General features: G+C 46.7%; 1 protein-coding gene across 2 annotated transcripts in view; it reads left to right on the top strand.

Annotated features, from left to right (window-relative positions):
* Nucleotides 1-7,291, top strand: part of Smyd3 (SET and MYND domain containing 3) — a 549,174-nt gene extending 541,883 nt beyond the window's left edge. For both annotated transcript variants that reach the window (XM_051147983.1, XM_051147984.1), the window contains one exon: nucleotides 7,108-7,291. In XM_051147983.1, the coding sequence (XP_051003940.1) occupies nucleotides 7,108-7,209 (102 nt within the window). In that variant the 3' untranslated portion in view covers nucleotides 7,210-7,291. The remainder of the gene's footprint in view (nucleotides 1-7,107) is intronic.
* Nucleotides 7,292-14,218: the final 6,927 nt, after the last annotated feature.

Below are 14,218 nucleotides of genomic sequence, written 5' to 3'. Positions count from 1 at the left end.
TCTCACCCAGGTTCACTACTCAAATAAAACTAAAACCCAAAACAACTCCTTGGGGTGGCAAGAGGATAAAATGATTCCATGCTGAAGGGGAGGGACACCCGAATGATAGTGGCTCACCATAAATCCTATGAAATCGCACGTAGGTTTCAAGTGTATTAGGAGAAAAAAAATTGTTGATCCCCAAACCTGAATTCATCAAAGCCATCTTTCAAGTGCTGAGAAAGGAAAGCAAGCTGCTCGCAGTTGTAGGAAAATTAAAAGGACTCGTCACCATCAGACCTCTCCTAGAATTGCTGCCCAAGGTCTCTAAAATTGAAAGAAAAATGAGGGAAGAGGACTCTTGGAGCATCAGGAGGAAAGACCACAACAAGCAAAACTATGAATAATTAGAATTTCCTTCTCCTCTTCAGGTTGCTGTGCTGACAGTTGAAGCTTTCAGCACTGGGGAGGTAGAAGCAGGAGGATGAGAAGTTCAAGGTCATCCTTACCTATACTGCAAGTTCAAGGCGAGCCTAGACCACATGGGGACTCATTTCTACATAAATACATAAATCTTTAAATGACGTATTAAAAGAGAGATGGTGACACGGGAGGATTCCAAAAGGAAAGGGACACACACAAAAGGTAGAAAGAACAACCAGACAATAAAATTGTATATTTAAATTCTAGTGCAGTATTCATTACATTGTAATGATATAGCCTATATAAATTATATAAACCGATGGTTCTCAACCTGTGGATCGTGACCCCTTTGGGAGTCAAACAACCCTTTTCCGTGGGTCACCTGAGACCATCAGAAAATGCAGATGTTTGCATTACTATTCATAACAGTAGCAAAACTACAGTAATGAAGTAGCAATTAAAATCATGTTATGGTTGAAGGGTCACCACACCATGAGGAGCTGTATTAAAGGGTCACAGCATTAGGGAGGTTGAGAAGCACTGCCCTAAATACTCTGAAAGGCAGAGATTCGCAGGACAGATATATTTGAAAGCAGCCCAGGTATGTTCTGTCTGTAAGAAACTCTTTAAATATAGTGCTATGGGCAGACTGGGAGTGAAAAGACAAAAGAAGATGTACCATGAAACCATAATCAAAATATAGCTGCTATGTTATTATCGTATATGAGTAGAGTTCAAGGCAAAGAAAACTTGACCAGAGACCAAGCAATCATGTAGTGGAAATGTAGTCAGTCTCCCCAATAGCTGTAACAACCGTAGACAGCTGCATCAAACCACACAGTTTCAAACAGTGGAAACAGTCTGGTAGAGCCCTGCCCTGGGTCCCGAGGCAGGAGGATTACTAGGTAGAGACTAGCCTGGGCACCCTAGCAAGTTCAAGGTCACTCTGGGTACCATAGCAAGACTGTCTCTAAACCTAACCCAACCAAACCTTTAGACCTGAAAGAAAACAGAAAGCTGCAAGCGTAGGTAGATATCGAGCCTCTGGTGACAGTTGATAAGAACAACTAGACAGAAGATCTACAAAGACAGAGGAGAATGCATTTACTACCACTAGTGACGTTTATAAAATACCCTGCTCAAAAGGGCTGACTAGACATCCTTTGCACATATGCAAAGAACAATTGTCAAAGGGAGCGCGTGCCACATTCTGGGCCAGCTACAAATATCAATTAATGTACAAGGTTCATAAGTGTAAGAGTCAGACAGAGTGACCCTTCTGACCTCAGTGGAGTCAAGTTAGGAATCAATAACAGTGCTTGGAAACAAAAGCAAATCTCCACCTCCCTCCTCTGTCTGGTGTGTGTGTGTGTGTGTGTGTGTGTGTGTGTGTGTGTGTGTGAGAGAGAGAGAGAGAGAGAGAGAGAGAGAGAGAGAGAGAGAGAGAGAGAGAGAGAGAGAGAGAGAGAGACAGCACAGTGCAACCCGGGTTGTGCTGTCAGTCCTGGGAAAAGATAAGACTCCTTCAGAGTCTCTCAGGCACTATGTTCGTATTTATTGGGTTGGTTCTGGAGCGATGGCTCAGCAGTTAAGAGCATTTACTGCTCTTGCAGAGGATCCCAGTTCAGTTCCCAGCACTCACAAGCTATCTTACGCCATCTGTAACTCCAGCTCCAGCGGATCTGTTGCCATCTGCTGGCCTCTAAGGGGACTGCACAAGCATGCAGCGCACATGCCTATGTGCAGGCAAACCAGACAACACATAAAAATAAATCTTTTAAAACATCATTATATTAACATATTAAAGATAGCAGCACAGTCACAGCTCCTGCGTGTGTTTTGCCTGAATATATGTATGTGCTATCTGCATGCAGTGCCCATAGAGACCAGAAAAGGGCATTAAATCTCCCGAAACTGGAGTTGCAGGCAATTTGTCAGTGCTGGGAACTGAACCCAGGTTCTCTGTTAGAGCAGTAGTTCAGTGCTCCTAACCACTGAGCGATCACTCCAGCCCCGACAGCCACTCTTTCTGGCATGATTTTTGCCAGTGACAGGCAGCCAGAAACTCACCACATCTGTAGCCCACCACATCTGTAGCCCTCTGTCCTGTGGCCATCCCAGCAGTCTGCTGTCCTGTGGTGGTCTCTGGGTCCCAGGGTAAATAGACAGACAGGTGATGTCGGGTATTCTGCCTCCCAGATCGCATACCCCTCAAGGGGACTGATGCTCACAGTGAGTCTTGGAAGGTGTGGAGTGGCATGGGGCCTGCAGGAAACCTGCTGAGCTCAAATGGGCCCTTGGAGACTTTGGGGTTCCCTACGGCCTACTGCTGTTCAGTGGCTCTGGAGCTGCTTGTGGGCACAGCTCCACTTAATGTCCTCTACTGGATGCCCAGACCACCTCCCCTAGCCACACACTGCTTTCATCTTGGGATGGACAGAAGAGGAAAACTCACTTCAGTGTCCCCTTGCGGTGACCCCGTCTACAGGCTCTTATCTTGCGTCTGTCTCTTTTCCTTCTAATTTTATATCCATATTTAAATCATGCTTGGGGAAGTTATTTATTGCATTCCCCAGGCTCAGAGTAGAAAGCATGTGAATGAGATCCTTGATAAACTTAATATATTTATATTAAAAATTAATAAGAAAGCCATACTGTTTCCAACTTTAAATCATAATTTGATCTCATTTCATTTTATTTAATACATGGCCACGATTCTAAAATTACTTTTAAAAAAAGATTTAAGATGGAAATCAGTTCTGGGGGCCCTTCCTTTATTTCTCAGAGAGGCCTTTGCCTCTCATGTGGCAGACAATCTACATTACCATTTCCGGTGTGACATTTAGAATCTGTATGTGGGTGCAGCACATCCCACAGGAGGCTTCAGATGAATCCTCCTCCGTGCAAGATTGTATGCAGGCTCCTTTTAAATGATAGCGTTTAAAAAAAAAAAAAAAACAATTTAATGGAAAGAGAGAAGCTTTTCCCAAACCAGGCCTGCTCCAATTTTATATTTCCTTAGTCTGTTTTATACACCACCACAGGAAATTAAACTGGAATTGTTCTCTCTGACAAGCCCATGTGTAGCATTTGGGAGACGCTGAGAGTGCGAGACTCAGCGCTCCCAGTAGCAGTTGCTCTGGCTTGTCCAGGATTTACTGAAGTTCCCATTTGGGGTGGGGCATGAGGTGAGAGGAACTGTCCCCTATCTCCCAGCTGAGCTGAAGAGGTGTCCTGAGGGCAGGCAGGTGTTTTCCTCAGGGTCATAGTAGACACCACGTCCTCCACCATCAGGCCTGCCTAATGATGTCACCACATTGACACCCGCAAATACAGGGAAGTTGCTGGCAGATTTAGCATTCTTTTTTTCTTTCTCTCCATTTCTCTTTCATATATAACTATCACCCAGAGAAAATAATACTTATTAATTATCTCTAAGCTCTGGTTTCTACACACGTGATACACTTTTGTTCTTACACACACACACACACACACACACACACACACACACATACACACACCCAATGTCTTCACATTAGTCCTCTGTCCCCTCCTTAAACTTTTGTTCTCTGCTTCTAGCCATTGTGATGCATAGGAACGCTAGTGCCCCACCCCCATATGACCCCCGTGTTGAGGTCACCAGCAAATGAGTGGGCGCAGAACATGGGCCCCAGGCTGTATAACACGCCATATCCAGGAGACCACTGCTTCTCTCTCATCAGTGCACTGTCCACAGCTAGAGGACACACGGGACAGGTAGAGTGGATACGGGGCGAGCCCTGGGGAGCTGGCATCCCACTCCGTCTCCTCTTAGACCAGGTGAGTTGGAGCAGTCTCTTCTGATCAGGGAGGATGTCTGGCTGGACATTTTTTGCCCTGCCTTCAGGAAACAGTCTTGGCAGTGTGGCAATGAGCCCAAATGGTGGCAGCTTCCCTGTTGCCGGGTCCTGCAGCCCCAGTGTGGTCATAGGTCCCAAGTCTCCAGCGGAGCTTGGGCTCTCTGCCCTGCTATCAGATGGCAGCTCTGCCCCTTGAGTGCACAGGAAAATTCTGGTTAGGACTGGAACTGCGGGGGGGGGGGGGGGGAGTGAGGAAGGAAAAATGGAAGAAGAAAGGCGCTCAAGAAAACACAGATCAGCCTTCCACTGTCAGGGTGACAAGAAACCAACATTGTCACCTAGCTGTCAGTCAAGTCACAGAGAGGCCCAGGTCCTTCCTCAGGGGGAGAACCTGCAGAAACACAACCATGAAGCAAAGCCTCTGATCTGCGTAGGAGCTGTGAGAGCACACCAGCAGAGGGCGCTGTGCCAGCGAGCCCTCTCTCAGGGTGGACACAGGGTCAGGGCTTGTTTGCAGGGGGCTCTCCCAGAGACCAGGATTCCTCCTCCTCCCCAGGCAGCCCTAGGTAAGTAGAGGGGGACCGGACAGCTACCGCGACTTTCAAGTTAGAGCATTTGCTACAAAGGATCCCTTCAGACCCAGAAGCCTCTTTAATGACAACCATTGTACAGGTCTCTGTCTTGGACCCCAGGATGTCCAGCACAGAGGGCCCAGGGAGGTACAGGGAAAAGAGAATAAAACATGAGGCACCAGATGTTGGTTTTTAATCTTCTCCCAGAGCTTGGCTGCCTGCAAGGTAAGGCAGCTCTGGTCCTTCCGACCACTCCAGCAAGCCCGGCCTCCGGATAGGTGTACAGTAACAGAAGCAGGACAGGCACGGTCCCTGCATCTGTCCTGGCCCCTCCTGTGGGCCTCGCTCTTAGTGTCAGTCCAGAGCCAGGGGGCTTTCTTTGAGTTTTCATCCCAACATCTAATTGTCACCCCACCTCCTGCTCCTCCAAAACACACACACACACACACACACACAGAGAGAGAGAGAGAGAGAGAGAGAGAGAGAGAGAGAGAGAGAGAGAGAAATAGGCAGGCAGGCAGACAAAGTCCACTTGTTTTCTGTTCTTTAAGCCTACAGGGAACATCTTTACAGAAGCGCAGGCTGCCAGCAGCCATCAGTCTTAAAGCTCTGCTGTCCTGCCTTCAGTCTTCCCCTCCGTAGAGGCGAGGGTGTCTGACTTGATAAATGCAGTGAGGACTGAGGGAGTCTCTTTGTGAGACCCACCCAGCACTTTCCAGCTCCAAAATCTCTATAGCTTTAAGGTGTTTGAATCCAAGAGCTCCACTCCTAAGGATTTATCTCAACAAAAAAAGTAAACGAAAAACACAAGCAAGCGCGCACGTGCACACACACCAATATTAGCAACAGGAACAAACTCATAGACGGGAGGATCTGTATCATATCATAATCAAAAACAGCTGGAAGTGACCTAAATTCTCAAGAGTAGCTCATGCAATGCTGTCTGTAAACGTGGTGGAGTTGCCCACACCTGTAAAGCAGTTAGCATGCTGACTTTAGAATAGCACTGAGTGGCTATGGCTGCTGGGGGTTACTGCACCTGTTCTCAGTGGGATGTGGGGATGTTAGCCTGTCAGGGAGCTCATTGCCCCATGCTTCATGGCCTCTAGCACACATCTTGAAGAGTCTTTAGAGTAAAGTCGAGCGGAATACAGGATACGGTGGCTTTGGTTCTCCCCCCCCCCCCCCCCGCCGCCCCATTCCCTGCCTCCCATTGCACAGAGCATAATGCTGTTTGAAGCATTCACTGCTCCGGAGACAACCACCCAAAGACCCGGCAGGGTGAAGAACAGTAAGATTATGTTCACAGCAGCGTCTGAGCATGGCAGGAGTGGTCTCCAGCCTCTCCACGGTGCCTGGCTGGCTTCCGCCTGGACACTGGGCACAGCTCTGGTGTCTCGGCTTAGAGTTCACCATCCAGAGCTGCCCACATGTGGCCTCTGCACATGGCTTGGCTTCCTCACAGCTTGGAAGCTGCTGTTTCCAGGGGGAAACACTTGTGACCAAAACCGAGACTTCTTTTGCCTTTAGGTTGCTAATTTCATTTCATTTCTGCTGTGTTCTCATACTGGATTCTCACAAGCTCAGCCCGGTTTTCAAAATATTCTAGAGGTTGAATTTCCAGATTCAGTAACAGACTGGACAGGGAAGCTGAAGGAAAGGATCATCCAAATGCTACCATTGCAGTGGTATACACAGGGAAGAGAACATGAAATGTGTGTGCACGGTACCTAGAGATTAAGAGCCTATAAGGTGAGAATAAAACGCAAGAAAAAGTGATCACAGGCCAGCAAGATGGCACAGCACGTGAAAGAGCCTGTCACCAAACCTGGCAGCCCAAGTTCTATCCCTGGACCCCACAGGGTAGGAGAGAACCAGCTCCTTCACACTTTCCTCTGACACCCCGACCCCCCACACACAATCCCCGACCCCGCCACACAAAATAGCTTCAAAACCATCGTTAGTAGGAAGTAGCACACCATTTCTTCTTTTGTGTGACATAGTGGTCACAATGAAGCTTATCAAATACCTACCCTAGCCACCTAAACCTGTGCGTCAGTACAGTCACTAAAGAGCCCCGGGTTGCCAAGTGTGAAGTCCACCTTCTAAACCCCCAGGCAGCACCCATGCCACCTGTATTCTGGTTTTGTGAACCACAGTGCTGCCATCTCCGTAAAAGACTGATTGCTCACCTGTGGACCACAGGGCTCCCAGGTCATCAGGAAATGGTGGAAAGCCAGGCCGGGGCTTGTCCGTTTTGAAATACTAATCTGTCGCCTTTCCTTTCTCCTTAGGCCTTTGACATTATGAAAGTGACCCATGGCCGAGAACACAGCCTGATTGAAGATTTGATTCTTCTCCTGGAAGAATGTGATGCCAACATAAGGGCCTCCTAAGGACGCCCATGGGGACAGGGGAGGTGGCGCGCCCTTCATCGAACGCCTTACTGAGGTCGCACACTCGGTGATGTCTGCTGTGTGTGAACCTCGTATAGAAATCGCCATTGTGTTTATGTGGATAGACGTGTCTTTGTGGTGTGTTGGGATAGAGCAGAAGTATTGTAACAAATGCGGAAGATGAGCTTGCCATCTGGCAGCCTGGCTTCGCCTGCTCATGGGTGGGTTTCATGTTTAAGATCTCAGCTTAGCAAAAATAAAGAGGAACACACAGACAGCACTCAATAGGCAGAGGCAGATGGATCTCTGTGAGTTCAAGGCCAGCCTGCTCTACCTAGTGAATTCCAGGACAGCCAGTGCTATGTAGAGAGACCCTGTCTCAACAACAAAACAGAACAAAAATCGGGTGGAATAAGTTAAAACTTCCTCTTTGGATGTATATAGAGGTAATTGTAGATAAAAGTAATCATTTTCACAAGTGTATGTCCATTGTATCAAGAAACAGACTTTTTATTGTTCTTTTAATTTTATTCACATGTATTGTGCTTGCAAATGTGGTTGGCTGTGATGTTTCAATATTTGAATACATGTCTACAACATGCACCTATCAAAGAGAAAATCTGGCCTCCCTTTATTTTTTCTGCCTCCATGGTTCCCCATTTCTCATAACCACCCACCTAAGTTTTACACACGAGGGAGAGAGTGCAGTACTTGTCTCTGTCCCTGGCTTATTTCATGTGGTATCATTTCCTCCAGTTCTATCCATTCTGCGGCAGATGACAGGGTTTCACTCTTCTTTATAGCTGTGTAATATTCCACTATTTATGTGCACATTGTCCTTGTTGGTGAGGACCTAAGGTGAGCACAGCCTTGGCTAGTATGAATGGCTTCACTGTAGACATGGACAGGTAAGTACGCTTGGGGTTTGCAGGTTTAATTTCCCTTTGACATATACCTAGAAGTGGGGTGCCTAGGTCCCATGGTGGTCCTATTTTCACTTCTCAGATGAAGCTCCATACTGTTGTTCTGGTTTCGGTTCCCACCAACAATGTGTAAGACTTCCTTTTCTCCATATCCATGCCAGTGTGTATTACATGCGGGTCTTGCTCGCTTTGCTGTTGACTCTAATAGCATTTCAACTGGTGTATGTATTTCATTGTAGTTTCAATTTCCCTGACTGATGATATTGATTGTGCCTCATGTTTTTGTGACTGTTCAGAGCAGTTGCTCATTTTGTAATCAGACTCTTGTTTTTGAATTCCTTACATATGATAAATATACTATGTACTGCAGCTATGGCTCCATTGGGAGGATAGTGGCAGACAATTCTCCCGGGTCTGTGGATCATCTCTTCCTCTGTTTTGTGTGCTGTACAGAACTTGAGTGTAATTGCTTGTCCGTCTTTGGCTTTGTTCCCTTTGCTTTTATAATCATGTAAGCCCATCCGTTGCATGTTCCAGCATCCATGCATGTCCCCAGGTCAGACCTTGGCATTTGGCCTTTGACCCATCATGAGCTGAGAGCCATCATGAGAAAGTTCTGCCTCCATCTCCTGCATGTGCGTGTCTGCTTCCCGTGAACACTTTGTGAAAGAGGCCAGCTGCACACCCTGCGTGGTTTGGGCACCTGAGCTGGTTCTAGGCGTACAAGCTTACTCCTGGCCTCTGTCCCTCTGGTCTGTATATCTGTCATTACTCTATGACCATGTTGCTGCTACTACTGTGGCTCCGTATTGTGTCTTGAAATGAGGTACCATGATGCCTCTGGCCTCATTCTTTTTGATCAAGACTGTGTTGACTGTTCTGAGTCTTTAGTGAAGAAGCAGAGTTTTGAGATGTTGTCTTTACTCCTGTGATAAATAACTACTACGTTATTTCATTCTGGATCCCTCACCAACACAGGAATCATCTCAAATCCAGGACGAGGCCACCTCAGACATTACAAGAAACCAGCATGTCTCACATAAAAAAGAAAAAGACACTGAACTCAGCTCTTTGTGTGATTCTTTCTCCTATTTTATAATTCTTTGTGTGTTACTATTTTCTTAAAACTTTTTTCTTCTGTAATTGCTCGAATTTGTGGTTCAGCGTGTTGATGGGCAGAGCAGGAAGCTCTGTTGCCCTATAGTAAACTGTGTTCTCATCCCCATCCAAATTACACTGTCTTTCTCTGCTTCTGTTGTCTTTTCTATTTCCCAGCCCGTTGGCCAGCTGCTCTTTCTGCTTTAGATAAATAACAAAAAATATTTTCCTGTCCAAAAACGTTGAGCCTCGTGTGGCTCACTGGTCTTGGAAGCAGTGTGGTCCTTCGTGTCTCAGTGAGATTCTGGTGGTACATCAGGCAGGTGGCTTGCTGCAGATGAAATGGTCCTTAAACAGTGGGCCTCCATCCACTCCTTATGTTACAGGACACAGATGCAGGCTGTGGAGGCAGAACCCAGAGCAGCAGCCCTCAGAGGGAGGGAGGCAGACACTGTCCGGATGACACATGGTTGTCAGAGCCTGAAGGGGTTAGACCTTCTTTTGTAGTCAAAAAGGAAAACACCAGGAGGCTGGAATGCACCTGCCAAACATCTGGTGGCCATGGAAACCATGAAGTGTGCAGTGTGTCTCACCCGCACCCATGAGCACCAAGGCCTTTTCTTAGGGTGCTTCTGCTCATGCCTGCCCCAGCTGTGATACAGCCAGCTCATCCCTACGGCACACGTTGTCTCTGCCAACCACAGCAGCATACAAGATGGGTACCTGAACACTGCTTCACAAGCGAAAAAACAAGCCTGAAATCCAATGCGCTGGAATACCCCTCAGTTTTCTAAGTAGCGCTGAGAAGACCTTGACCTCAGCCCTTTTGGAAGGCCAGTTCTACCCATTCAACAAATATGTATTAAGTGACTTTGTTATTTTCAGGAAATGTGAACATAAATGCCAAATAAAAGCCACGTGACCTCAAAATGTACAGTCTAGGAGAACTTGTATCAGTTAGCTTTACTATATAGTAAACAACCCCAGAATGTAGAGACTCAGTATAATACTGTTTAGCTCATGCTGTTGTAGGTCAGCAGTCTGAGCTAGACATTTTTGGTTTGTCCCAGGATGGTAGGTCACTCGAAGGTTCAGAGTGACTAGATGACCCAGCTCCTTAGGCTGCCTAGCCAGCTGTGTCCACATGCCAGGAGAGTTCCAAGATCACTCACTTAACTCCCAGTCAACCAGTGTTTTTCTATCCTGCTGTCATTACATTGGCTTTAGTCCCATATGTCAATGCTACCCTCAAATCAAGGCATAGATGTGTGTTCCTGTCACTATAAAAACAGCTATACGGAGCCGGGAGTGGTGGCGCACGCCTTTAATCCCAGCACTTGGGAGGCAGAGGCAGGCAGATCGCTGTGAGTTCGAGGCCAGCGTGGTCTACAAAAGTGAGTCCAGGACAGCCAGGACTGTTACACAAAGAAACCCTGTCTCGGGGGGGGGGGGGGGAAAGAATACAATGTTTGGGCTGGAGAGATGGCTCAGAGAGCATGCCTGCTTTTTCAGAGGTACTGAGTTCAATTCCCAGCAACCACATAGTGGCTCACCACCATCTGTAAAGTGATTTGATACCCCCTTCTGGCCTTCCGGTGTACATGCAGGCAGAGCACTGTATACACAAATAAATAAATCTTAAAAAAAAAAAAAAAAAAAAAAAACCACACAGCTATAGGGGCACAGACACAGGAGTGGAGAACGGTGCCATCTGTGCCATTCACCATAGCAGCCTTGAAACTCTCTTCATGTTACTGAACACTTAGCAAATATGATGAAGTCTACACTCTGTACTTCCAGAAATAGACCAGAATAATTTACTATTAGGATCCAGATTCTTAGAACAACCCAGGGCCCATCGGTGGAGTCTCTGGCATCTTCTCAAATGAAAAATGTCCTACATTTTTTAAAGAAAGGGGAGGGGGAAGAGGAAAGGAGAGAGGGGGAAGAGAAAGAAAGAAAGAAAGTGAATTCATGGAGGAAGAGAAAGGCCTCAAGAGAAAATTGGGGGTGTAACATGCATGGCCCATGGGCAGAGTTCATGGATAGGATGTGATGCTCGCCAACTTTCTGAATGAAATTTATCAGTCACTGATGATCCTGGATTAAGAGATTTGTCTTCACGCCTCCTAGAGAAAATCCGATGGGCTTTGAAATCCCTCTCTTCCAGTTTGCAGTGTGCAAGGATGAGGGTGCCCTGCGTGCATCCAGTTTTAATAGAAACCAAACATTTAAGCAAAGGTAAACATTTACCCAATAAAATTACAGCAAAATAATTTTGGCAAAGAGGGAAACGGTCAGAGAACACAATTTAAAATCTGTGTCGCTAGTGGCTGAGGATTGATTGCGGCCCCAGCCTCCATGAGGCTGTTTCATTAATCCATAGTCATTGTGGCGGCAGGGCCTTTTTCACATCAGTAACTTGACGCCATTAGTCGCTCCTCTGGGATGAGAACACATTCAGACCGAAAATGAACACGCCGGGCATAATTTATAGCCATGCCATGTGAATGCCAAGAGTGTGGGGAGGAAGGTGCTCAGGAATCCACTCGTAGTGGCTACCCAGACCTCACTTCCCTAAGCCGGAGCCAGGTGGCTGCAAACCACAGGCCCCCAGTTAGACTAGCTGCAGGCAGGGAGGGAAAGTCTATACAGGAGCCAGATGTCTTGAAAACTCCCTCCTGGTCCAGTCAGGAGTGGATGTTAGCTCCCTCACGGGGAGCCCACTGGGGTCCTGTAGGGAGAGGGTTCTGGACATTGTTTGAAATCTTCATGGCAAGCCAATAGCTGGAGGAAGCCTCGGGGTGACATGGGACCCCTCCTTTCCTCTAAGGTCTATAAGAGATCAAGCTGATGGAAGAACAAGCAACGCCCCTGAATCAGGACACCTCCTTAGCATTTTGGGGCTTTGTAAACATCAGGGCAATGATGCTCAGGGCATGTTCAGCACTAATCCAAAGCCCTGGGACCTCACAGGCTCCAGCAGCATCCTTCCTCTCTCCTTCTACCCTCCCCTTCCTCCCTTGGAGCTGCAGAGGTGCCCAAATCTCACACACACACACACACACACACACACACACACACACACACACACACGGCTGAGCACTTACTGGAAGGAGAAATGGCTGTACTGTGACAAGTGCACTGAATGATAAGTAAAAGGAAGGGGTGACAAAGGACACCTGTACCACTAGCATCTAATGACCAGCCTGTGTAGCTTGCAGTGTAGACAGGCAAAGCTGGGTTGAGCAAAAGACTTCACACTTGGGACTGATCCAAAGTTCCCCTCAAACAGCGGGCTTCCCAGGGCTCTCAGAAAAATTGGACAGACAAGCTCACACCAAGGTCTCAGGAAGCCCAGAAGCCATTATTCAAGGTCAGCGAATGACCTTGCCATGGAAATCAGCATCTCGAGATCAAAAGTAACTTGAATGAGAGCCAAGAAAACAGGAGAAACAGACTTAGATTTCACATGTTGGAAATAAGTAAACTGTAGAAATCTGGAAACTAGAGAATCGCTTCATATCATAAAAGTGGGAGGAGAGAGGCTCAGGAGCACCCACCCCCAGCGGATGAGCTATCGACAATTAATGTCCCCTGGACAGGGGAGAAGGCTAGTTTTCTTTAAGAATGTAGTTCCTGGTAGGTCTGCCGTGCTGCAGACGGTACCACATCTGACTACATGGGCAGCACACACTGGACTCAATGAGAAGGCGGAGGCTGTGGCAGAGGCAGATGTGGGCGGAGTTAAGCAGAAAAGTGGGGTGTGTGCATATGATCAAAATCCATCTTATGCCTGCATGAAATTCTCACAAAGTTCATAAAACAGTACACAGCTTTTAAAGCATGCTATGTTTGAGTAAGAACCATACAGAGTCTAGAGGTGAAAACTGTGATTTTTTTTTTTTAAACATCAAAATGGCAATGGATATCCTAGTTAGAAGATTGGCCACAGTGAGAAGAAAGAGAAACAAGTGTAGGCAGGAAGACAGTTTAAAGGTTGTCCCTTGTGTGGCTGAGAGAGAGGCACACATGGAAAGTACAGTGAACACAAGGTGTGGGAGGTATATAAACAATACCCACCGTACATTCAATCTAAGAACACAAGGAAAGAATACAAAGACAAACTTGAACACACAAGGTAGTAAACTCCTCTGATCTGACCAAAAAAAAAAGAAAAAAAAGAAAAAAAAATCCACAAATTCAGGCATCTAGTGAGCCCGTCTTTGCTGCAATGAAAGACCATGGCCAAAAAGCAACTTGGGGAGGGAAGGGTTTATTTCACTTGTACTTACATATTACAGTCCATCACTGGGGAGGGGGGAAGGAAGTCAGGGCAAGACCTCAGGCAGGCCAAGAACCTGGAGGCGGGAGCTGATGCAGAGGCCATGGAGGAGTGCTACTTACTGGCTTGCCTAGCCTTCTTTTTTATAGAACCCAGAACTGACAGCCCAGGGATGGCACCGCTCGCAATGGACCGGGCCCCTCCCCCACTGATCACTAATTGAGAAAAGGCCTTACAGCTTGATCTCATGAAGGCATTTCCTCAACTGAACTCTTTTCCCAGTGATGACTCCAGCTTATGTTACGTTGATACACAAAACCAGGCAGTACAGAGCCACAGGCATAATGAGTTTAAAATGTGTGTGTGTGTGTGTGTGTGTGTGTGTGTGTGTGTGTGTGTGTGTGTGTATAATCTCACCATAGAAACATCATTATGATTTAAAGAAAACCTAGAAAAAAGAAAATCTTAAAGATTTTTAGGAGGAAAAAAAGGCAATCTGCCTTCAAATAGTTTCCAGGTGATGCATAGGGTAACTTTTGTCCGTACTACTACAAGTCAGATAATGAAGGAGAAGAACTGGTTCCTGGACTATGATACCCTGCAAAACTATCTTTTAGGAATTACAGTAGAATGAAGGCATTTTAAAACTGAAACTCAAGAGGAGTTATTCCTAACAGACTATAGCCCGGGGAAGACAGAGTGC

The sequence above is a fragment of the Acomys russatus genome, chromosome 6, assembly GCF_903995435.1.
Source record: "Acomys russatus chromosome 6, mAcoRus1.1, whole genome shotgun sequence".
Classification (NCBI taxonomy): Eukaryota; Metazoa; Chordata; class Mammalia; order Rodentia; family Muridae; genus Acomys; species Acomys russatus.
Note: the sequence above shows the minus strand (reverse complement) of the source record. Positions and strands in the feature narration are given on the sequence as shown.